The sequence below is a fragment of the Diadema antillarum genome, unplaced genomic scaffold, assembly GCF_040938485.1.
Source record: "Diadema antillarum isolate AM-2024a unplaced genomic scaffold, OU_Dant_1.0 seq00000604_RagTag, whole genome shotgun sequence".
NCBI classification, from domain to species: domain Eukaryota; kingdom Metazoa; phylum Echinodermata; class Echinoidea; order Diadematoida; family Diadematidae; genus Diadema; species Diadema antillarum.
Window position 1 is genome coordinate 2,525,332 of NW_027271532.1, and position 27,096 is coordinate 2,552,427.

The 27,096-nt window shown below is 38.6% G+C and overlaps 1 protein-coding gene across 1 annotated transcript; it reads left to right on the top strand.

Annotated features, from left to right (window-relative positions):
* The first annotated feature begins 2,405 nt into the window (after nt 1-2,405).
* On the top strand, nt 2,406-25,123 carry LOC139735862 (telomerase protein component 1-like). Its single transcript, XM_071646608.1, has 23 exons — nt 2,406-2,514; nt 3,261-3,499; nt 4,438-4,506; nt 5,472-5,578; nt 6,230-6,363; nt 6,864-6,997; nt 7,595-7,690; nt 8,256-8,408; nt 8,809-8,945; nt 9,466-9,574; nt 10,179-10,286; nt 10,887-11,060; nt 11,996-12,183; nt 13,484-13,659; nt 15,155-15,450; nt 16,028-16,156; nt 16,974-17,086; nt 17,678-17,810; nt 18,580-18,696; nt 20,022-20,165; nt 22,315-22,395; nt 23,599-23,757; nt 24,905-25,123. The coding sequence occupies exons 2-23, from the start codon at nt 3,308-3,310 to the stop codon at nt 25,121-25,123; spliced, it is 3,168 nt and encodes a 1,055-aa protein (XP_071502709.1). The 5' UTR covers nt 2,406-2,514; nt 3,261-3,307.
* Nucleotides 25,124-27,096: the final 1,973 nt, after the last annotated feature.

Sequence of the window (27,096 nt, forward strand, 5' to 3'; positions counted from 1 at the left end):
ATAATACATACATGATTATACATACACACATACAACAACCATTTCCGTTCTGGTTGAATGCTCAAGGCGCTTTACACCAATGCAAAAAGACTGAAAAAATTAATATACCATAAAAGAAGAAAAAGAAGACGTGAATGTTTGTCTTCAAAACTCCACTGTTAAACAAAGTGTTTCAGGTTTCTCCTAAAAGACGTTATGGAGCTTGAGTCTTTCAGCTGATGATCGAAAAAAAAATTGATGGTTTTATGATATCGATAATGAAAATTGTTCTACCTTTATTCAACTCCAAAGTTCATCGCAATACATGCAGCCTCGAAAGAATTGGAATAATGACAAAATATTAAAGTGCTTTGACACATATGGTATGATCTTTAAGGCAAAGATTGAAAATATTGATGTGATTGTATGGCAGATCCGGGGCGCGCGCATCCGGGGCTGGGCCGGGAATTAAGAGGGGGCAAATTGGGGCACAATAATTTTCAAAATTGAAAACGCATGGTCAACTTGTCAGCAACTTGGCAGGTATTTTAGGGTGCACAGCATATAGAACATATATTAAAAAGGTTTGTACATCACACATGAGTACCATTATGTCCCGCTTAACGCCTCCGGAGGGAGCCCTTATTATTAAAGAGTTCTTTAAATACATTATGGATATGCAACATGTATTATGATAGGGGTTATAGTACATTAATTTTGCATAAGTGGGTTGCACTATGCCCTACTTTCAGGGCCTAAAAGGGTCCAAAAACCCCCATTAAAGAATATTTAAATTAGTATTCCTCCTTGCTCTAAAAACAGAACTGCCTTAGAATTGAAATGTTTTGTTTCTGACACAATTTTCATTTCAAGATATCATGGTGGCCCAGTTTTGGCAGGGCCTGTTTACACATTACATCTTCTTGAAAACAAGTGGTCAAATTTATCACCAAACTTTTCAGGCACTATCTCTACTGTGATAAAATAGCATAGTTGAACAAAAGTAGGCACCATGTGCCCTCTCCTTTCCCGGGGGTCCCCATTGGGAACCCCAGAACCCCAAAATTAGAGACTTACCGTTGAACTGTAGTAAAATTTTACTCTTTTTTTATCAGACTAACTTGTTCTTGGACTGGATTTCCCCTTTGATGCCAAAAGACAATGTAACAAACTATTTCAATTTAATCATCATTTTGTAGGTGATTGTAATATACCCTTGGTGTAGGTTCACACTGGTTGTAAATGAACATATCATATGATACTGTGACTATATTCTCTGGTGAAGTAACAATTCAGGAGTAAATTTAAAACCCAAAACAAAACAGAAAGTAGAAGAAAACCAGATATAGAATATCATATTTTTTTAAAACAAAAGTAGCCACCATGCCCCCCCCCTCCTTTCCCGGGGACCCCCATCGGGAACCCCATGAATCCCCAAATATATAGAGACTATTTTAAAACAGCTCTTATCCATGCACAAAATCAGAAATACTATTATGTGAACGGTATTTATACCTTCATCGTTCAAGGTTTTGCGTTGTATCACGTTGACCTTTTGGCAGTCATTGCTTTGTGAAAGAGTGTGAACTTTTTTTCAGATTTTTTATGCTCTTTTTTTTTTTAACAGACCCTGTGCTCAAGGCATGGCGTATATCGATAACATTACTGATAGTCTGATACGGTTACGCTAAACTTGTACTGTCCTCTGAATATCGAATATCCCATCCAATTTCACAACTGTCTCTGTTTTTCTTCCTTCCCCACTTTTTTTTTTTTTTTTGTGTCTCTCATCTCGGCCCTTCCTTCTGCAATATATCATTTTCACTTGTCTGCATATAGTATTCTGTATTTTGCGGGACCTTGTTTAACAAGCTCTGTTTTTTTTTTCTAGGTCCCACACAACTTTCTATGTACGACGGTATGCGTACTATAGGTCCTACCTGTACAATGTTTCCACGCAACGACGGGTTTGCGTATATATAAGCTGATTTTTTTTAATTTCTGAATGTTTGTGAATTAAGTTGAAATGGAAACATATGACTAACAGTTAGATTTATCAGTCAGTAGCAGGAGCCAATAAAAGGGTGTCATTTTCATGACTTGGGTCACGGGCACTGCAGTGGCTGTGTTAGTGTAAAATCACTCGTTTGGGGACGATCGATTCATCAGACTAGCAGCTGACCACCGGAATCAACAATCACCTGTTCCCAATGACGACGAGTCGCTCGTGCGTGCGCGATGCCTCAAATTCCACCTGTATTCTGCTCTGGGTCATCTCCCTTTCTCATCTTTCAGCGCACTCACCGAGCACTTCTGCGACCCACACACAGAACCTCTTTGGGCCTGTGGATATCATCACCGCACACTCGACTTCAGCGTAGCGAGATAGCGCCCGCCGCCAGTGGAGGGTACGTACCACCGGTTCGCGTTTATCGGATCGGATCGGAGAGTGGAGCGCTAGGCAAACCTGTGTGCTGAATACGAACAGCACCGTGTGACATGATAAAGGCTGAAATATACAGGGAAGTGTCAAACGTAAGTTCATGTTTTTTCCCTTTTTCTTTGTGTTTGTTGATATTAACTAGGGAGTGGCGAGAGGGTTGCATATGTGGGACATGGGGGACGTTTAGCCATATAGAAATCTAGCTCGTGTTGTATGATGCCGATGCCATGATCGATGATGGGCTAGACTAGTCTATTAATTGCAGTATGTATAAGTGTACCATTGCATTGGCTTTGTCATCATTGGGCATTGGCCATTGTGTTTGGCTTGCATTATAAATGTGATGTTCATCTTCTGATTAAGTCTGTCTCCTTGAGTTGGCGAAGATTCTTGTTCATTGACGTCTATAAACGTCTAACGTGTTTGACCTCCTAACTAGGTTAGACAAGCTGGACCATGTCCGTCTGACAGTTCCACATTTTGTTTTCTAATCAAACTTTCTACCATAACTTGGCATAGATCTAGAGCTAGAGTCTAATAAATTTATAAAGCATTTTCAGGGGATGCATAATTGTCCCTAATAATGCAATAAATGGTGTCTTTATAAGTTTATTCCAGCATATGTTGAAATCTAAGGCCTTTGTAATAAATATTGTACCTATATAGAAGCTATGTAACAGTTACTTGTAATCTGCTAATACTACTGCTGCACTAAAGTATACAGAGCTGATATAAATTTACCTGTTGGCCTAACCAGTTACAGTATCTGATGTTAAGCTAGACTAAGTGTAACTATTTTTGTCCTTGTTTTACACCTTCATTATTTTACACTTTACAGCTTGACTCGGCATAAGCCAAGGGAGAGGAGTAGAGTGATAATCCAGTATGGGTTGTGGTTCTTCAAGGAGTTTACCTTACGAGGTGGATCAGCAATGGGAGAGTGTAAACCGAACTATTGAATCACGTGGTAAGCAGAAGCGGGTGGTTGTACGACGATCTGGCTGGAAAACAGTACGCGTCTTTGTGTCGTCCACATTCCGCGACTTCCACACTGAGCGAGAAGTGCTGATCAAAGAGGTAATTAAAGCAAGCTGCCCATAATTTGACCATGATGCCGTCCAAAATTTGGCCACCTTCTACATGTAAAACTTATAGCGTTATTGTGTGCGGTTGAATTTTGGCACAGGGAAGTCGAACCTTGGCATTTTTGCTTTACAATACTAAGCAACTAATTACTGTACAAAAGAGAAACATCTGTACTGTAATAAACGTTTACTCTTGCCAATTATAATGTTATTTACATGACAATTAAAAAAAAATATGTAAATGCCTCTTTCATTTCCAGGTTTATGATCTCAAACTGATCACTCAGTCTTCAGTACTCAAGCATTTTTTGTATCTCTTGTTTGTTTTTAATTATATTCTATACAGTATATATGTCACTTTAATCTTGAAGTATTTTTAAAGACCCTATGCTTCAGTGACAAAGAAGTTGAGTTTTTTTAGTGTTGATGCAATATTGGCAAGTATAGTGTTGAATTTAGTTTGTTATAGTAATGCCACCTTATCTTCTCTATGTACCTGGTACTAAAAATCAGCAACGTGTATGAATGAAGCATAAGCTTTGAAATTTTGCCCAAGATAGATTGCAGCTATTGTCCAAGATAGCATTATAGGAATATATTTTGTGTCCAATACCAGAGTATTGTCCTGATTTGTCAGGTAGATGTTATCACAATTCTACATCTGTAATTCACACCGGTTGCACAGGACAGTTCCATGACATTTGCAACAGGACCAGGAAATATTTGCGTGCTAAGCCAGACATAAATTTTACCCTCAAACATGACCCTAACCCTATCACAGCCTTAACCCTAAACTTAACCTTAAGTCCATGGAGAAAATAAGACCAGAGCAATTGCCGTGTCGCCCCACGGGACATCTCTAGATTATTATGAAAAATCTTTCAAAGCTGAAAGGGAATGACAGTTTATGTTTGCCTTTTCAATTTACAGGTCTTTCCAGATCTGAGAGAATGGTGTGAAAAGAGGAGGCTACATCTTGTCGAGTGTGATCTGAGATGGGTATGTTAAATCAGTGTATTGATGCATCAGAGAGAATAATACTGTATGTTGCTCATTGTACCATTGTACCAGAGGGTCATTTTTTTAAGGCCTTTTTTTTTTTTTCTCGTTAGCTGATGAAACCTGGAAGTGGCACCTGAAATAAAAACTGCCCCCCCCCCCACACACACTTTTGAAAATGTGGTGTCGGCTGTGCACAAGAACAAAAGAGAACAGTTAAAAAGTGAGAAAAGATGCATGCATGTTTTCATAATTATTCTATGGAGTCTGCATTAATTAATATGATCTGAGAAGCCGTTGTGGCTCTGCGGGTAAGACCATGGGCTGTCAATCATAAGGTCCCTGGTTTAAGGTCCTGGGTTTGAATCCCCTGGCTGCAACAGTTTTGCCCCTCAGTAAGGTGCTGTATCCTCATTGCCTTGCCCATCGAGGAGTTTAAGTCATTGATCCTAGATTTGGTAAGCATCCATTGCTTCCGTAGCAGCCATATACAATGTAAAACAAAACCAACGCAATTTCTAATAATCAGCACTAATCTTTATGTCATTCAATACCCAGGGTGTAGGTTCTAGATGTGCACATCTATTTACATTCATACTGTGACCATTTTCTTGGGTAAATTAACACTTTAAGAGAAAATATATCCAAAAACAAAACAGAAATCAGGAGAAAAACGGTGAGGAACAGTGAAACTAGATTGGATAAAAACATATAAAGGAAAATGGAGATCATTCGCTCCTTGCCCTTGGTAAACCTTTATTATTCAGCAAGTGTTTGATAGAAAAGCAGATGTACTGAATTATGATATTGTCACTTATCCAGCTGTGTTTAACTGAGATGGTGGTTGTCAAAATGCATGCATCACTTGGCAAAAGTGTTTGTGTAAAGTTGGTTTCTAGAATCAGCAAAGCCACTGAACCATACAGATCATTTACCATGGTAATATTGTTTCTGTTTTTCCACAGGGTGTACCCAAAGATACCACAACTGAAGAAACACTCCGCACCTGTCTTAGTGAGATTGACAGATGCTATCAGGAAAATATTATGCCTTTCTTCCTCAACATGACCAGGTATGGACAACTCACAGTTACCAGAGAGCACTGCCATAATAGAGGACATACTCAGCACATTCCATTTCTGACACATGCCATGTCTTGCTTGACTTGTATAATGGTGTTAGGTTTTGCTGAATATGCAATTAAGTTGACAGAGTTTCATTTGAAACCGCATATTTGTTGTCGTTGCCATGCACTCACTGAGCAGATTTGGAATAGCAGTGATTGAATGTTTCAGTTTGATATCTTGATTTAAAAAAAATACTACCATGATAATACTGGAGTATCTACCATTGTAGTATGGTATGCATCAAAGTGGGTAAAAATGAGCAGGAATAGGTAGGAATGTGCATTAAAATAGTGATTAGGAATAAGAATGTATGATCAAACCTGCCAACAGCAGCCACCCAAGACAGATAAAAATAGTGGCAGTTATAGACAGGTAGTCTGTTGGCCAGCATGACTGTGAGTAGAAAAACACACTGCACTATCATCTAGGCTGCTGCTCTGTATGGGTTTTTGGCTGCTAGATACACAGTTGAAAATCTACCTTGGGACACAGAATTGGTGCCTGCTGGCTACTGTATGTTGAGACAGGCTGCTATGCACAGTCTGATAGTCTGCTATATTATCACCTCCCCCCCCCCCCCCCCCACTTTTTGACAGTGAGCGATGTGGATGGATACCCGCCATGGATGATGTGCCCTCTAGTGTCGCAAATGAGTACCGCTGGATCAATGGTCTGTCAATCACTGAAATGGAGATCATGCATGGAGCCTATCGGAAGGACAACCCAAATTGTGAGTCTTTTCTTTCAAAATGAAACTCTGTTGCTAAGAGGGATTGTCTCATGATGTTTATATCAAAGTTGATGTGTTTCTTGTAAATATTCATATTTGATGTTCTTTGAAGGTGTTATTGAAAATAAGTGATCGAAACAATGTCATGTTTACTTGTTCGATCAAGTGGTGACTGATATTGCAAAGTTGACTGTAAATCATATCTGACGTATTGATGTGTGGACTTTGATTGTCTTCTAAAGAATGACAGTTACGTTCTGTTACGCATAATATTTTCGTAAGTTTCATCCTTGCAGTGGACATAATCTAATGTTATACCAGGCATGTATCATAAAATGTGCATTAGTAGGTATGCTGTACAGGTAGTGATGTAGATGTGCTGATTGTATTGTGAATGTGATCAGCTTTAGATGAAAGATAGACCAAATGCCAACAGGTTCAGTCTAGTGTTTGTTTTGTTACCTTTTATTCTATGTTATTTGCATTATTTTGTCTTGTAGCTTTGTTCGCCTTGCGGGATGAATCCTTTGTTAGCTCCATACCAGACAAATATCAAGAAGAGTTTGTGGACACAAACCCCATAGCCCCACACAAGCTCAAGGTCCTCAAAGAGATGCTGCAGAATCGTTTTGGGGTGAGCCCTACTATCTCTCTCATTTGTAGTGATGGTAATAATCAGAAACCGATATTAAAATGTACGGCTGTCAATAAAGATTTGCATGTACTCGTTTCGGAAAGAGATTAATACACATACATTGTAGATCAGGACTTTTAATCAACTTCACATAGTTTTTTTTTTTTTTTGATACTATGTTTCATACAATAAGATTATAAATCCAGAAAAGTTGATACTGGAAAGAGTATTTTGACTCGAGCATTGATGAAACACTGAAGACTTGTTTTGCACTAATGAGGATGGTATTGAAGCTTATATGTATTTGCTTTTTGAAACTGCAGGAGATAACACTCAAGAAACATATCAAGATATTATGATTATTTGACATGATACATAGCATTCGGGTATCATTTGATATAATCTGTTCATCTAATTTTCTATTCGCATGTCAATTTTTTGTTAGGTTACATACATGTATGTAGGGAATGATACAAGATTGGAATGGAGTTGTCGTGACCCCACCATGTCAAATGGGGAAAGTTATCAAGTATGACTGTGTAGACACAGAGTTAATGCCAATTGCTGTATTAAAACTGTCTTTTCAAACCATTTCAGTTGGAGAGAGTTTTTAAGTATGGTTGTACATACTGTGGAGTGAATGCAGACACTGGCAAAGTGGAGCTAGATGGCCTTGATGAATTCAAGAAAAAGGTAACATCTATAAACAAAAACATCCTATTGCAATCACTTAGATTTATCCATCAGTCATTTACCAGTCAACCAAATCCATGAGCATTGTCTTCCTGCTATACAGAATCACACTTCAAAATAGATGTCTAACCACTGCAATCTTTATTTTGTGTGTGGGGGCTGTCAGCACTCTTGACTCTGTATTGCCATGGCTTCAGAGATATTCTCTCTACCTTGATAGTCAAAGGGATTTCTGCATGGATGTAAAAGTTCCAGCTTGTGTTTTACATAGATCAATGCTGAGACTTGTGGAAACAAAACTTACAAAGTGTGCATTCTGCTGGAGATGACAAGCTGTAATGAGTTATGGAGAGCAAACAGTGTTGACTTTGCCAATGTAGTGGCATACAACAAAGACCATACAAGACAAAACACAAACAGAAATGAGCCGCCATAAAGAACAAAGCCTGTGGTGTTATCTTCACTTAAGAATTTATCCTAAACATGTATATTCTGTATGTCAGGATTGATTGCAGGACTGTGTTAGCTTAAATATATTGACATTTTATCTGTCGTTATGTCCAAGGTCTATGACTTCTTCAAGAAGGCTATTGCAGAGCAGTATCCCCTCGACGAAAATCGCCAGCTTGACCCATATGAGCAGGACAAAGAAGCCCATGACTCTTTCATGAGGAGCCGCAGTGCCATCTTGCTTGGGAGGAAAGACATTCTAGAAAAGGTGGGAGGCTGTCCACTACCTGCTATCCTTCAACCCCCCCCCCCTTTTTTTTGTTTTCTGTCAGTGTTGATTTGCAGAACTTTGGATGCAGTAATTGCAGTGACCTTTGTTGTATGCATGTGTTTATTTAATATACAACATGTTGACTTGATATCATTTTCAATTCTAGCCTATGAATGGAATAGGAGTAAATAAAAAAAAAGGGGGGGGGGGGGAGAAGTAATTTGTGTCACTTTACATGACAAGAGGGTTGTTATACCCATGTCAATCTGTTCAAAATTCTCTTGTGTGAGTGCATGTTCTTGCTTTGTTGAAACTAATATGAAAGAACATTGGTACTAAGCTAAATGATGAAGTGTATTTGGCCATTGAAGCTATGCATTATGATTTCTTTCACCAGATTGAAGCCCACATTCTTGACAAGGAGCTCTGCTGTCCCCTTCTTCTTCTTGGAGGCCCAGGGAGTGGGAAGTCCTCCCTGCTGGCACGTGTTGCTGATGTAGCTTGCCTTAGATCTGAGAAAGGAGAGATACCAAGGTGAGAAAAATATCTTTCAGAATCTTTCTCTATAAACTACATATAATTTTTCCTTTGTCCTTCCACTGAATTCAGATCATCTTTAAAATTGAAGTGTGTGTGCATATGAGAATGCAGTAGATGATTATACTTATTTGTACGGTACCTTATATGGTCATGTACATTATTCTATTGTATGCTTTTATGCATTGCTGCAAGACTTCTCCTGAAAATTCGATCCGGTTTCGAATCTGCTTGGGACCAGTAGTTCAGTAAGTAATGGAGTTTAATTTGTCTTTGCAGTTATGATGGGAGATGAACGAACAACTGCACAGCAGGAAACATACATGTACGAGATCACTGTTATAAACTGAAGGATGAATGAATGAATGAATGAATGAATGGGTATCAAATCTATGTCATGTTCGTATTGCTATGATAAATGTATAAGAAATTAGAGCGTTGTGAATACTAGGAACATCAGCTACTTTTCAGGGATAACACTCTGTAAATGTCCTCATAATCTTAATGCCCATGACAGCGGTGGAGGCAAGTGGCATATCTTCTACCACTTTGTTGGGGCCATCCCTGGTTCCACCAACCCTGAGAGGATGGTCAAACGGCTTCTGAGGGAACTCAAAGTCTGCAACGTGAGTGCCAGGTTTACAAGTCAATTACTTTTACAGTTGTTTTTATGTTTGGATACTTTGTAAAAGATTCAATTGCTGTTACTGAAACTGAATCAGTACAACTGTGTCTGAAGTCATACCCTATATCTTCTTTCGTACAGTTGGGAAAACGTTGTTTGATGTATTTTGAATAACTTTATCTCTCATCATGTTGAAGATGTCTTTCTGCATATATGATTGCAGTTACTGTTCGTGATTGTATTTGATGTTGTAGTGATGGTGATGATGATGATTATGATGACAATTTGTTGATAGGGCTGTGGTGCCGTGTTAAAAGATTACAATTTATTTTCATTTTCAGAATCAATACAGTCTGTAGATTGAGACAGTGGATAGATGTGTTGCCTGTGGAATGTATTAATATCTGACTGGAGAAATATGTTGTTAGTTTTTGTGCAGTTTTGGACATTCTGCTATTTAGTGTCCATTGGAATCTCCTTGTATGCCCACACTGAAAGGACAGTAATGCTCATTCAGTATTCAAATTCCTTGTATCACTAGCAATCCAGACAAATGTGTGGCAGTAAGACATACAATATTCTTTCAAATTTTTGATGTGAAACAGGATACCAACATGCCAAAGGATTATGAGTCAGCCGCCCAGATTGCAAGCAGTGCCCTATCCAATCCAAACACTGTGCCTACAATAATCATCATTGATGCACTAAATCAGGTAAGTCTTCAGACTCAGGCAGCAATTGCTTTAATTTTGTCTTACTATGTTTATTTGTTTGTTTGTTTTTTAAAATTTCTGAATATGTTGCATATTTTTGAAGTTCAAATCTGTACATCTTAAAGGTATTGAAATAGCAAACAATCAAATGAAAGCATATGTTTCATACTTACTGTACAGAAAGAATACAACTGCATTGAAAAGTTATCACTTGATTCAAGTTTGGCTTTATGTGTTTGATGACTGCATAATGATTAAGCTTACGTCGTGCTTATCATCATGAAATAAACTCGGCATGTTCTTATGCCGTATATTTGGTTGGAAAATCCTGTGACCATTGCCATGTTCTGTCTCTTTATGTATCATGTCACTTGATGAGGATAAAGTTGTTTCAGTAAAGCAATTCACTTGACACAGCTGAATAAGGGCACAGGTACTTCTGTGGTATAATTTCTGTTTCATGAAAAATGAAAGCCGACGACCTTTCTTGTGTTACATGTACACTATATTAGGAATAAATTGACATTTTATATCTGTTTCGTTTTGAGAATGACGGCTGGTGAGTTTTGTCATGTCATATCACTGTGATGTATCTTGTAGCTCGACGAGGACCGCACTGCATCAACACTGAGGTGGTTGCCACGGAAACTTGCACCCCAGATCAGATGCGTGTTCTCCACAATTGATGACACGCCTCCCCACAGGTTGCTGAGAGAGAGGACGGTCAAACCAAATGAAGTCCCAGTGACACCACTGGACATTGAATCCAGACAGGTGAGCTGTGAGACCAGGGTCCCAGTGCATAGATAACCAATAACCAATAACCAATATTCATATATAGCTCCTTTTCTGTAAAGACAGAAAATGCTTCAGCAAATTCAACAAAATACAAGAAATCAACAATGTAACTAAACAAGAGAAAAAGAACAAGACAAAACAAAATAAACAAATTATGACATAATAGTAAATTGTCTGCTGGTTGTCCACATCAGTTATCAATTTTGAGTACTGTATGTAATTGATCATTACGCTGAGGGATTATTTACCAAGTTGTATGTTGCATGTAGTTGCATGTGTGTTGTATGTAGAGGAAAGGAATGGTTATAAATGACCAATATTCAAATACTAAATGTCAGAATTGCACCAAGCTAAGTAGTCATGTTTGTTTGTTTGTTTTTTTATATAATAAATACAACCGCACAATGCAACACATGCATAGCTCGAAAAACATAACTAAACTACAGGAAGCGTGACTTTGCCAGCTCTAGCAATTTTTCTGCCTTCGAAAGGGTCCCCAATGATGAAAAAAAAAATTGTCAGGCTAACAAATGAAAAAGTGCATTATATTTTGCTTTATATGCCCACTTATGGTGCGGGAGAATACAAGTGTTTGATATCAATGCAAAGCTTAGGAAATGGGCAATGAGATTCAACGAAAAAATGAATTTCAAAATTTCTGACTTTTGCCTGGAACCGTTGTAACCGGTCATATAATATATGTTCCAGTAGTTTATGTCCTGATTCCACGAAATTAAAAACATGTGAAATTTGTGTTACCCGGCCGAGCGCAAGAAATAACTTGTGTGAAAATATTCACTTTTACAGTGGTCCAAATGGTTGGACATGTTTTGTAACCATTCAGAGTTTTGTACCGAGATCCATCTGGTTCTTAGCCATTGATGTATGAAACTGAACCTGTTGACTTGTAGGAGATAGTGTCAGAGCTGCTGGGAAAGTTCAACAAGCGGCTGGACAAGGAACAGATGGTGAGTCTGCTGAGTAAAGAGGCTTCCCAGAATCCCCTCTGGCTTTCTATTGCCTGTGAGGAGCTCCGAGTCTATGGTGTCTTTGCCAAGGTCACGGACAAAATCAACATGCTAGCTGATGGTCTTCTAGAGTGAGTAGCATTTTTTTCTTGTCACTGTACCGGGCATTCACATGTACTGAGATTGCTTAATTTGAAACAATTTTGTAATCAAGCAAACTTCAATCAAGTTTGTAATCAAGCAAATTTGCCGTGTGAATGGATACTGAAATTGCGGAGGGCAATTTGAAACTTGATTACAATCAAGTTTCAAATCATGGTCTGGAGGTGTTTTTCAATCACTTATCACCAGAATTAAGCAACAAAACTAGTGTGTGAACATGACTTAACTCTAACCTTGTTTTAGGGGGCGGGGATGACGGTGACCTTCCAATCACTCTCAAAGAAAGAAGGCTCAAGAGTGATTGACGGAAACTGGCCAAGAAGTCCAACCTCCCCTCCTCGCTCTGAAATTTAAAATGACAGAATCCACAAAGCTTCTTCCTGCGGTGTGAATGGACGGTGATTTGAAACTTATTGCAAACAAGTTTGTAATCGTGTTTCAAATTATCAAATTAAGCAACTTGGTACATTTAGAAATTCCCTTTGTTGCTTCAATCAATATTCAACAATGTTAATATTTGGCACTGATAGTTAACAACAAAAACTATGATTATAGACAGAAATGCTTTAACAGGTATATTCCTCATATTGTGGGGTCAGGTTCTGTGTATCGTCTCTCTAGTAATGGCTGCATGGCTATAAAGACAAACCAAACACATCTTCCTCAAGAACCTCTGCATATTAAAACCAATTTTTTTTGATATCATCAGATACCTGGAACAGAATAATTCATTATTCCTGAAACACACAAACAAATGAAGGAAGTAAATGAGTACCTGTTGTACCATGTCCCACATACTGTACCTGTGCATGTGCTGTTAGCATTGAGCGTACATGGGCATCAGTAAAAGTTTTTGTAGTGTTCCTTGATCTATGGTGATCTGGATAGTAATAAATGAAGAGCACCTTGTGTATCCAGTCATGTAGAATGCAGTTGCAACAGCTTGCATCAAGACAAAGCTACCATGGTCATTGGCGTAAAACAATTCTATAGGTGCAATTAGACTGGCAAAAGATTGAGAAGTTTAAAATCATGATCTTTAAGATCTCGAAGTTTTGCCAGTGTGACTGCAAACTTCCCGTGAAACTTCTCACAAAACTTCCCACTCCAAGTAGGGATAGATATTTTCCCCTATGCCAGCCCACCAAACTTCTCAATCTTTTGCCAGTGTGACCAGATGACAAAAGATTGTAAAGACTTCGCAATCTTAAACTTCTTGATCTTTTGCCAGTCTGACCGCTCCTATTGTTGACTTTATGAACTGTTCAGACTCCTGGCACAGGTCCTGGAGAGGTTTGAAGAGGAGAGCGGAGGGAACCTGATGACAGCCACCCTATGTCTCCTGGAGTGCTCCTCATCAGGGCTCCTGGAGACAGAGCTGCTCAGTATCCTTGGAGATGAGGACAACCTGATGCCTTGTGAGGAGGAGGGAGAGAAGGAGAAAGGTGAGGGGACATTGCCCTTAACCCATTGAGGACAAGCTGACTTTGCTATAACACACATTTCCCATAGACACCTGCCCAAATATACTCAGGGCTAGTCTTAATTGGGTTAACCTCAATGTGTGTCAGGACCCCCCCCCCAAAAACAACAACAACAAACAAACAAACAAACAAACAAAACAAACAAACAAACAAACAAACGAACAGGGGTACAGGCAAGTACACATCATGTTTCAGGCAAGTGGATATCATGTTTGAGACAAGTGCTGTAAAACATTAATTTGTTGTTGAGAAATGACAGTGTGAGGTGTACAATATCTGTAAGACATTGCAATGGCTTAGTCTGCATAGTTGTTAATTTCTTGATTGTATGCAAGTTATGCATATGGTTACTATTGCATAATTATATCTTTACTCATGTCATCTGCTAATCTTGCTCTCAAAATCCATCTTGCTTTATTTTTATCTTTCCCTCTCTTTCTGAAAAGTTTTTTTGTGTCCTTTTTTGCTGTTCTCACTCTTTCGCATGTTTGCTAGTCTACTCTTGAATTCCCACAGTGCTGTAGCCAGGGCTCAAGATTAGCAGTGGCCTGGTTGCCCCATGCCACTTGAGATTGGTGTGGGGTCACCAAATTTATTTTTTTTGTGGCCTGATCAGGAAACTAAAATTCAAAATGGACTTTGATCTGTCTGTTATTTCAAGTCAATTCTTAGATTTAAAGATTTTATAGGCAGCCAGAGAAACCAAAAGCCCACGTTTAGCCCTGCTATAGCCATGTATTTATGTGCTGTTAGGAATGTCAAATGATTTTTGCCAATATTTTGTTTCCTCAATCTTCTGATTCCTCTTATACTAGTCTTGCCATCAACTATTCCTCATTGTTTGTGAGCATTTCAGTTAATATACTCGAAAGGCTTTCAGACAGGATCTGCAGGTGTGCACATTTTAAAGGGACTGTACAGTACCGGTTGAGGGGAGGATTCAGGTTCATAATATTTTTCGGTGAGATAATGAGAACCACTTAATGTGAAATAGGAAAGAGCTTGTCATTTCAAGAAGGATTCAATGTTTATTTGATGAAAATTGGCCATGAAATTGCTGAGATATCAAAAAAAAAAAAAAAGATAATGAAATAGGAAAGAGCTTGTCATTTCAAGAAGGATTCAATGTTTATTTGATGAAAATTGGCCATGAAATTGCTGAGATATCAAAAAAAAAAAAAAAGATCGTAAGAAAATTGATAGGCCACTACTTTTATTAGGACCTCTGTGTATTACATTGTGTTTAGATATCTCAATCATTTCAAAACCGATTTTCATCAAATAAGTTTTTGATTTCCCTTAGAATTGTATGCTCTTTAACATTTCATGGAGTGCTTTCTAAATATCTCACAAAACGTTACAAGCTGAATCCTCACCTCAACCAGTACAGTACAGTCCCTTTAAAGTATGATTGTTGTGAGATATTCCATGTTAAATATGGTTATCATTTGTACAGGTGCCAGTGAGAAGGGTGAAAAATCACAGAAGCTGCAGATTCTACCCGCTGTGAAGTGGGCACGAGTGTACCGCGCCCTTCGTCCTTTCCTGCGCCCCTTTGGTGACAGTGGGGAGGGCCGATTGGACTTCTACCATCGATCCCTCAGCAAGGCAGTGCGCAAGAAGTACTTCAACGTGGAGCTTGGGTCTGGGGAGGAAGGGGCTGGGGTACCATCTCCCGAGGCTACGAGATGGTGGAACAACAAGCTGGCAAACTTCTTTGAGACGGTGCCCAATCTGGACCGGAAGTGTGAGGTACACATTGCCTGATAGAGTGAGGCTACGAGATGGTGGAACAACTGATAAAATGATTGCTTGTGGGTTACTTCCTTGAATTAGTGGCTGTCTTACCTGTGAAAACTGCAAAAATACAATGCCAATATGATGCAAGTATGACGCAAGTGATAGCATACCTCTGCCTTCTTCATTGTTCTATCTGGGCAGAGTACTGTAAAACGAGGAATGTTTGCGTGCATTCTAATTCGCAAATTTCGTGAGCACCAAGATTTGCGAAATTGAAATGCACACGAAAGTTCTTGTCTACACTGTATGCACTGAATGCCAGTGGCAGTTCACGAAAATTTCATGCTGCAAAAAAGACCGTCGGCTCCAATTCGCAAAAAATTCATGCTGCGAATATATCTTGTTTTTACAGTATGTAGGCTGCACTATATAATGATAATATGTTGCAGTGTAAAGTGCTTTGGAACAACTTATAATTTGTAAGAGCGTATTGTATTGTATTATATTGTATTATGTTGTTTTGTATTGATTATTTCCCAATATATATATATATATATATATATATATTATGTTACTTTTGTATGAACAGGAATATCCATATCAGTTGATTAAGATGGGGGACACCAAGAGACTGACAGAATGTCTGTGTGAGTGGGACATCATCAACAGACTTTATGACACAGACTACAGCTCACAGCTTCTTACATACTGGAGAAAGGTAAAGACTGTTTGGCTCTTTGTCTGCACAAATTAACTGGACTTTTTATGTGGCAGCAGACTGTACATGCCAGTCATTCATTATCTGGCACAGCAGGAATGTTACACAAATAGAGTGATGTGTATTCATTGACTTTGTATTTGAGAAAAGTGGGACTGTATAGTTTGTAAAGTAATTAGAGGAAAATGAGGCTTTTGTATAATGGAGTAGCAATGGATAGATATAATTCGCAATTCATCCAGGTTATACTCACTGGAGTGGAGATGATAATAGTGCAAAGATGTGGGATGCGTTCTGGCCAAATGTGCATAACTTACTTAGCTCTGTATCCAAAACAGGCTCTATTTACAGTTGTTGTCTAGATCTTCTAGACTTTATGATGATGGCCTTCCACGCTTTCTTTCCTGTCACAAATGGTATTTAAACAAATTGTATTTCTTGTTGTGCATTGTATGCTGCTAACCATTCAACTATAAACACTTTGCAATGAAATGGCCCCTTTCCATGTATTTAAAAGTTGTATCACTTATATGGTATGAGGAAAATACCTTCAATAGTGAAAAAAGGTAGAATCAGTCATATCAAATATGCATAGACCAAATGTCCCCTCAGTTATGAAATGTATTAGTTAATGCTTTGAAATTAAAAAAAAAAGAGAAGAAAAACTGTTGAAGGAGCCGTACACTCACTTTATAGAAATACCAGTATTATTGGAAAGTTTGATATTAGTCCAGAGATGGACTCTCCAGCTTAAAGAAATATGTAGAAAACAGATTGTTCCAATTAAGAGAGTTTGTGTCTTTTGTACAATGCACAGGTTGATGAGAAATACGAGACCATGGTTGACAAATATACTGAGATGAGTGAGAACATGACTACAGATGACTCCCAGCAGAAGGCAGATCGACTCAAATGTCTGGCCCACATCCTGTGAGTTGACTTAGCCCATTGGGGCCGTGTTTAACTAACATTGGAACTATAAATCGAGATAAGCAATGAACCCAAAGTTTGGACAGGTTCAAGTCAGATCTAGTTGAGAAGGATGCATAGATATTCAAGACCTACTCAATGTGGCATGGTTGTCACAAAATGTTATTCCCAAATGCCTTTCTTAAGTGAAACATTTAACCTCTGAGGACTGATTGATCCAGAAATTGTCCCTAAGATCAGTTGAATTAAACTTTAGGATTCATTTTGGGGCTTAGTGAAACAGCCCCCAGGACTCAGAAACCTCATATCTAATGCTGGGTGTTTTATCTCTTGTTAAAATTGCTGTCATTCTTTGTAAGTATTTCTTAAGTGAGAATTAAAACCTCTTTTTCATTTGATCCCTATAGAGGTCATGTTCTGACTGTGTAATTGCGTTACCTTATTAAAGCCCCTTAGTGACTAAATTCATAAGTCAGCAACATATTTTAGAAAATCAAACTCAATGTTTCTCTCCAAGGCAAGAGTTAATAATGATTGCATGTCCCCCTATTAATATTTCTTTCTTTCTCTATTGATGTTAAATGTCCACAGTATCCAGGCAGGGCAGTATCAGCCAGCCAAGGGCATGGTTGATAACATTCTGGTGCTGGAGACAGAGGAACTGGGCTCACAGCCAGAGAGACTGGTGGAACTGTATGACTTGTGTGGAGAGCTCTTTGATGAGGTGTGTAATTGTTTGTTTATTTGTTTGTTTGTTTGTATGTTTGTTTGTTTTTGTCAGCACTATTATCTATGCTTCTGCCCATGCCCACTTCGGGGCCTCTTGCATGAACTTTATACCTGAGAAAACTCAGGTTACGTTTGAATTAGCAGAGCTCTTTCATGTGTTTTAAGTCAATGACTGACTCATACTTATCCTCATTTTCATTTCTTACCAGAGTTTCTCTCTGGTAGAAAGTTTTATGCATTAGGCCTCTGGTCAGTATTTTAGTGTATCTGATATCTTGGTTGTCTACTTATGGGTTAATATACTTGTATATGTGACCTCTGTCTGTTATCTGTCCCTTTCAAATGGCATTCTATGGTATTTCCAGAGCTTTTTTCTGAACTTTTATACCATTGGTCATGTAGCCTTACCATGAGGCATGAAACAGTTTCACATATTATCAATGGAATCCAGTGAAGGTCAAAGGTCACATACTGTCACTTTAATTTCAAGAGTATCTGAGTGGATTTTGATCATACGAAATCTTCAGAAGTATGTCTCCAGAAATATGCCTCTGGAAATCAATAACCTGATTACATGTGAAATGAAATATCAAGGTAGACTTGTTTGAACCCCACACAGATACAGCAAGAAAGCAAAACTGGTGCACGTCAATAGACTAAGAGAGCTGTAAAATCTATGTCAACAATTTCAAATTTTTGATGAGTTCACGTATCAATGTGAATTTTACATTCTGTGACCAATGCCATGTTTTCTTTGCTTGCAGATTGCCAAACTGCATGACTTCATCACCAGGGAGCAGCTAAAAGATCTGAGGCCCACCATCGACTACTGCAGGAAGGCTATTGGAATCAGGAAAACATTAGAAGGACCCAGACACAAGGTGAACAGTTTTGCTTTTAGGACCGTTCCGTTGCAGGACACATTACATTTCTTGGTACCACCATTAGTGCCATGAGTGCCATGATGTTTATAATTCATGTTAGGATATGACACCAAAACAAGAGAACCAGCTCAAATAGTGCTAAGGATTGAGAGCACATGTCTTCTGTCATAAATAGAACTTACATGTCCCCAGTAACATCAGAAAGTTTTGATATATGTAGCAAGCTTGGGCAGAAACTTAAAGGAGTTGTGTAAAGTCAAGGTAGGAAATGTACTCTCCTGCTGCAGATTAGAGAGAGAGAAAAAAGAAATTACCTGTATCAAACTTTAGATAACAGAAGGATACATCAAGAACTCCACAAAAACTGTTCAGATCCAAGGTCAGTAGTATTCTTCCTTTTCAAACCAGGGAGTAGTTTTATATGAAATGTGACCCGCTACAACAAAACGATCCTAAAGTTGGGCGAGGTCGATTATTTGAAAATTGCATGATATAATCCTCTAATCTTTCTGCTTTAAATTTATATATAACACATTCTATAAAAATACTCGGCTGCGGAGATATCGATGTTTAAAAGAGAGCATGTCGAGACGTCTGGAAAAGAACTGTTTCGAGAAAAGTGCCCTAAAAGTCTTCGTTTCGACGCAATCACGATCAAGAGACACGCAAGTCAGTTTTCACCTCTGGACAATAGAAGGTAAGCCCTAGCAACCCCCGAAGAGTTCATTCAAGCACATCGTGATCAGCGTCGGCAGTACTCTCCTCACCAACCAATCAGTGACCAGGATGTGAGAAGCGGCTGAGCATAGCGCACCCTGCCCGCACGTGCACCAGTCGACTGGGCAGTGTGCGAGCTTCACGCTTCAGTTAGCAGCAAGCAGCAAACTGACCAATGATATCACTCTGGTCGTTGTTAGGGGCGGAACCTATCTGTGGCGCTCAATCCAAATTTTCGAACCAGTTTCTGCTTCGTTGAAATGCCAAAAACATGGCTCAGAAAAATGCTATTTTTTTATCTTTCCTTTGATCATTTTGCTTCAAAATTTCGACAGATGATAGAAGACATGTTAGACTCCAATAATATAGCAAAATCAGAAAATCGTAAGTTTTGACCAATTTTAATGCTCTGACTTCAAACTCGATTTTCACGGCTTCAACCGTGCGCGACTTTAGGACCTTTTTGTTGTAGCGGGTCACAAATGTCTCAAGTAATCCATGGATCATTTCTGTTGCTGGTGAAAGAGGATGCATAGTATCACATTCTTGTGTGCAGGCATTGTAGTAAACAAGTTGGATTGTTTCTCTCTTCATGCTTTCTGCAGTTTAAACTGGCCGACACCCTCATGCGTCTGTCTTTTGCCCTCAACACCTGGATGGAGTGTGGTGGAGATAACACCCTACCCTCAACAGAGGCTCAGGAGGAATCTCTGAAGCACATAACCACCTCTGTCAAGATGTTCAAAGAGGTATATTAGGGACTTTTTGATTGTGTGGACATGGACGCCTTTCTCGTACAAGCATGGTTCCAAATTGCTGCAGTCCCCGCGTTACGTCCGCAGTGTAATCACCCATTTTGATTTTCAGTGCACGCCATACTGCTATGACGTCGTGGCCCGGTCCCCTCCCCGCAGGCTGGCAATTGGTGCGCCAAACGATAATGTCACTCGCATCCTGAATCTAGGGGGACCTGAATCCCTTGGAAGATGCGTTCGCAATTCTGGCCCCCCCCCCCCCCCCCTTGACGTTTCGCGCTATAATTCTGTTACGCGAGAAGGCGTAACAGAATGTAATCTTTGTAGCAGAATGTCGCCCCAAAATGGGCACAATTTTGTGATTTTGTGTACATTTCCTATGGAAAACAGTGCTCTGTCATGAAAGTCATAAAAACCTGATTATTTTTACAATTAATCACTTTTACTGATTAGTTTTGGGCTAATTATTGTAGAAAAGTGGTCAGTGACAATTTCCAATGAAAAAACAAAGAAAAAACAAAAGTTGAAAAACAGAGAAATACATAAGAAATTCTGAAAACAATAAAATACATAAGAATTGAAATGAATTTTGGAAGTTTTTGTGATGTACAATCATTGAATATGCTAAAAGAGATTTACAGATCAAAAATTAGACTCTCAATGCTTTTAATTAGGCTAAAATATGATCTTGAGCTTAATTTGCATAATTAATTAATTAAAATTAGAAATTGATTGTTTCAAAAAATCTTATGACACAATCTTGTAGATTATGACGCCGGTCTCACGCATGCAAAATTTCATCGCGATCGCGCCACCGATGGCTGAGATGTCGGGAGGGGGGGGGGGGCGGAATCCATCCCCCCTGGCCTGAGCATAGCCAAAAAAGCCCGGCCCCTTTAGGGTTAAAATGACAACATTACCTCGACGTTCATCTCCAGGGGGTGAAATGGAGAAGTTTCTATTGCATGGGTCCCTATCACTGGTCCCCCATTTCACAGTCTATGCCTCATAGGCCCATGTGACGGGGGGTTTAGATTATTGTTGTGCTGTGCGTCCAGTGCTTCATCTCGTATATTTTTCTCATGGGAATACTTTTTGTGTCATCTGTTATCACTAACTTTTGCCTATGCGTTAAGAAGTATTAAACTGTGATTCCATTCAGACCAATAGATAGGCAGAGTAGGAGGGTGATAGTAAAGCAAACCAGTATTTCCCATAGGGCCATGAACATCAGTCATAGATCAGTGTGCTGGTGCTATTCTACTGTTTATCCATTAGTACCGGTACAGAGTTGGTTGTCTGAGAGGAGGATCCTTGATGTTTGTTCTCATGTGTTGGTATGATTTGCAAAGCATTGACAAGGCTTAGAATTTTCTAAAGTCTTGTAAATTTTAAGGGTGCTATCACAACATAATTTCTTTATCATATCATGTTGTAGTCTGGAGCTATACATGTATTTAGAAAAACAAAAACAAAAAACCCCAAAAACAAATGGTAGCATTTAAAGTAAGACTTTGCAGAATTTTGAAGTGCAATACATGGTCCATATGAAAATATGTACTCTATTGGATGAGAGTAGTGTATTGATTATGCTATGTGACATGTCACTATGTTACCCTGATACAAAATGGTAATCGTAAAACTGAGCAAAATGTTAAAGAAGGTCAACTGAGTGAAAAGTTCAAAATTAATGTCTGTGAAATAAAAGATTGATATCTTTTATGTACCTCATATCCAAATATCTATATCTAACAGTAATCGTTTCTAAGTATTAACCTTTTTAGTTTTATCCTTTTACGAACATTTTGCTGTATTGTTTTGACTTGACTTAGTGAATTTTAGTGCATTATGTCTTGCAGGCTTGACTGCATTTTAACACCCAAGCATATCAATTTGCTCATAATTGTGTTGAACAACGTAGTTGCTGGCTTTCATACCATTTCTGTGAAAGGCCATCGAAATACAGTGGGACAAACTAAATATCATTGGAAAGCTCACAATCTGGAGAATTCGAAAGTACCCAAATTAGGAATTTTGTGTTCATTGACTTGATTTGTCTTCACAATGATTGGTTATATATTTTAAAGAAAAAAACAGACAGACTGAGAGAGGCTTTACCTTCATATTTTTTTTCTTATTACAGATTGGAGATTTGGGCAAAGAGGCTGAAGCCAGCATGACAAGGGCCATCCTGTATGAGAGAGGGTCGGATGAACAACTAGAGGTAAGGAAATTGGGAGGTTTAGAGTGGGATCAAGGGTCAGTATGGTAGTAGTGGGGTCAGTCAATGTCACACTCTAGTGGTTTGTTCAAAACGTTCTGCCCATTAGGAGTATTGTTTGTATATGAACACCTCCTGAGTTTGTTATTATTAGCTAGTGTATTTTCTCTACCCTGTTGCTTCAGAATGATCCCGGAGGCCTTGAGTCTATTGTGAATGAATGCCTTTACCTTCAGTAGACCAATTATATGATGACAGATAATCTCATGCATACAGTTGGCAGCAAAATTATTCAACCCCCCATGCTTTTTTGACATTTTGGCGAAAAGAATAACATTGCAACTGCAGACTGTTACTATATCATTCACGTAGCCAACAGATAGTTTATCACAATTGAATACCGAAAAAAAAGTCAAGATTTACTTCAAAGTCCATCCAAAATTGCAATTTTGACACAAAAACCATGTTGCAAAATTATTCAGCCCCCTATAAATACACATGGATGAATACACAAATAATGACAAATTAAAAGCTACATGCAGAATTTTCATTTGATGTAAATTGAACTCTGACTACAATTGTCTTATGCTTGTATTTGACTTATGCATGATTCTGAATAATTGATTTAAATAAAGTCCCTCAAATTGAGGACAAAAAAAAAAAAAAAAGCTACATGCACATGTTCTGAGGTGAATGCCAGATTTTATTTATAGTCCATCCAAAATTGGAAAGTTTACATGCACAAAAAACAGGTTGTTACGTTACTCAACCCACTAGGGTGTGTCTTTAGTACTTAGTGCAGCACCCATTTGCTGCAATGACCTGCTGTAGATGAGAGGTATAGTCTCTCTCAAGCTTCTGGCAGCGCTCTGGGGGGATTTTGGCCCATTCCTCATAGGCAATGTTCTCTAGGTCAGCAATGCTTGTAGGTCTACGTGCTGTAACATTACAACCTTTTTTTTTTTTTTTTTTTTTGACAACTGTGAAGCTTGCTTACACCTAGCGACAAGTTACACATTTGAAGTGCATTACAGCTAACATAAGAGATTTGAGAGCAAAAGCTAACATCCATAGAATTCAAACCTCCCCAAGAATTCCACCAGATATTTTTGGTCAGATCCTTCCAATCCTTCCAACAATGAGATTATTGTGAAGCTTTTCTGTGGCATTAAAATCTCTCTTGCTTCACTGCTATTTTCCCCCCAGTGGTATCAGATTTCAAGGGAACAGTGCCAGCAGGCCTTTGGTGAGAACTGCAAGCTCATGACACGAATAATCAGCAACACTGGAATTTACTACGAGGACATCCAAGACTACCACACAGCACATGACCACTTTGTCAAGTGGCATCAGCTGTGTATTGAGGTAAGTGCATGCCACATTTTGGATGACCTCTTTTAATGGCTCCCTCGCTGTAAAGAAGAAGTCCACCCCCAAAATGAATAAACTTCAAAAGAAAGAAAAAAATATTCTCTACCGAACAATACAAAAATTACAAAAGTCGAATAAGAAATAAGGAAGATGTGACATATTGAAATTTCAATTTTTTTCAGAAAATATTTCTTGACCAGTCCTTATGAATATTCAAACAGCAAGTTGACAATGTCATGCTCTCACAATTTCTATTCATTTGTAAGACAGAATTGACAAAAATTTCATATTTCAGCTGTATAAATCTAACATTTGTCCTATAGCCACCCAAAATAAAAAAGAACAGATGTTAACTCTGACATATCTTGGTTTGGGAACATGGCATTACTTGTATTAGCTATAAATAATTTGTTTTTCCAAATTACATATGTGACCATGCATCACAAAACGAACAAAAAGTCGCACCCCTTGATTTCATGTGAGGACTCAAAAAAAAGGTGAAATGGGTCAACCGAGTCAATCTTGAGTTTTTCATATTTTCTGAAAGAGCTATCCTCCTTCTACATTACTCTTTAGTTTGGGATCATAACATGAATTGGAAAGTGTGTTTTCACCAGTTTTTCTACAACACATTTTGATTCTGCAGCATTAAAAATGTGCAAAATTCATCTTACCGAACTGAGCATGAAAAACTACAAACCCAAAAGTTTCCACTTTTACAGCACACAACCTGCATAGCCATTTACTTTAATATCTACTTCAAACAAGAAAGATACTGAAGTGAAAATACATGCATATACTGTAAAACGAGGAATGTTCGCGTGCATTTTAATTTCGCGAATTTCGCGAGCACGAAGATTCGCGAAATTAAAATGCACACGAAAGTTCTTTTCTACACTATATGCATTCAATGGCAGTGGCAGTTCGCGAAAAATTTCATGCTGTAAAAAAGGCCGTCGGCTTCAATTCGCAAAAAATTCATGCCGCGAATATATCATGTTTTACAGTACACTCTTCCATATGTGCATACATTCAAAAGCAGTGCTCAATCTGGGTGAATTGACCTTATATGAGGGCAACTGCCATGTTATGGTATATCCCTGGAGCATTTTGATGAATGCAGCATTGTTTTCTGGTGCAGGTCTTTGGAGAGACGCATCCAAGAACCATCTCCGCAGAGAGCTGCCTAAACGAACCCCGCTACCGGCAGATAGCCAACTTCAAGGCACGCCAGGCTGCAATGAATGAACGGAATGCTGACGAAAATGTCGCTGTAGAGGAGGGAAGGGAAATTGACCGTAACAACGATGATGACAATGATGCTTATGCTGATGAGGATGATGATGATGATGACTTCTAAAACTATTCCTAATTCTTGAAATGGCATTTTAGTCACCATTAGGTGTTGTTTTTTCCAGTTATGTTCAAATGTTATACTTACTTAAGCATTGATTATCATGTAAGACCACTGTCATGTTATATTTTGTATGCTTTCTATGCAATTTGCAGTACCGTACTTGAAGTGAAATAGCATTGCACATTCGTCACAATGACTCAAATGAGCATTATGTGCAGTGCAGCATCCCTTCAATCAGGTCATTTAATTGGCTACACACTCTATAGGAAATATTATGGCTGATGTTCTTTGTTACTTGTTCTGATCATTTTGTAAAAATAATTGTTTCTACTCTTATTGATTTTTAAGATAAAACTTTTTTTACAAGCTGCAGTTTTCTGTGAGTTAAGAGAGAGAAAGAGGGGAGGAAGAGAGAGTGAGGGAGAGTAAAAGAGATGACTTACTTTCAGTATTTTGCATGGAAGTAGTGTCTTGAAAAATATTTTTTACAACATTTAGGAAGGCAAGTTCACTTTAAGATGCATTCTTAGATATATGAAAGTAATAAAGTAATCTAGGAAGAGTATGTAGTATCTGTGTTTCTGTGTTTTTACAAGTGTTTATGACAAGTGACACATCTGCAATTCTTTCAAAATGTGACACCTTGTATTAAAGTGAAAACATAGTTTTGGTAAGGGTTTGAGAACCCGTCTGGCACCATTTCATATTTGCTTGCAATATATCGAAAGAGTCTGCAACGAAACTTACCTGGCTGACACGATTTGCCGGGATGATGAGTCATTTTGGAGTATTTTGAGAAAAATAATAAAAGTCGGAAAACCAACTTTTATTCCAAAAGGAACCAGACTAACTCGGTCTCAGGGAAAACTCGACCCTATTTCAGACAATTTACTCGCAGTTCGTGATCACCCTATTCTACTGACTGTATAATACCAAACGAGGCCTAACTGAACAGACAGAAAAGTGCGTGCTAATCCTGTACAAAACAAATGGACAGCGCGCGGTCCTCAAGCCATACGCCCATCACCTCAGTTGTTGAGACGCGCTGTCTCTGAAGTTTTTGTTGTTGTTTATCAAGCGTCTTTGATTGTTTTTAGAGGTGCTTGATAGGCGCACACTAATTTTGCATGCGCGCCAAAGAGGTTTTTGATGCGCGCGTTGTAACAACTCGGACCATTACTGCGAGTAGCCAGAATGCTACAATGTAGTTTATACAGGCCGCTCCCATAGTACAACACTGTACAATCCAGAGGGATAACCGATACATAGCGAGGCCGAATTATCCCCGAGTCCGAGTTTAGCCTGACCCCGTTCGGGTAAGTTCTGAGACTGAACCTTTTTGGTTGATATTTCGCATTTTTGTCATTACCCATCGAATATCTTGTTATTGCAGCGTTATTCCGCACATTTCCTAAGCATACCTTCACATTTGGGAGCAAAATTTGACAACTTTTGCAGGCGTATCAGAACTATGTTTTGGCTTTAGAGAAGGAATATGTCTTTGGGAAGGGCCTTATGCCATCACGTGTGTCATGTAAGGTGTGATAACAGTTTTACCATTGTCAAATGGGTATAGTGTGAATGTCTTTCAGTTCACTCATTGTCTTTCTCTCCAATGATGGCTTATAGGCAATATTTTTCACTTTGAAAAGCTGAATGTTGATGAGATCTGTGTTCAAAGTTGTAGAGTATTTATATATGCTGTATATATTTGTATATAGAAAGTAGCAGAGTTAGATACATATTTTGTATCTGTCCAAAGAATTGGACCATATCCAGCATTAATTCAAATCTTAAAAGCCATATCAGCAGGGGGACTATTCCTATCCCTTCTTATCCCAGTCGTAGCTGGTCAAAAATACATAAAAACAGAGAATGGAGGTATACTTATTCAGGGACTGATTATAAAGTAGCTGCCTCAAATATGCCTTAACTAATTTGTAATGTCGTACATATGATCAATGCTAAAAATGCAG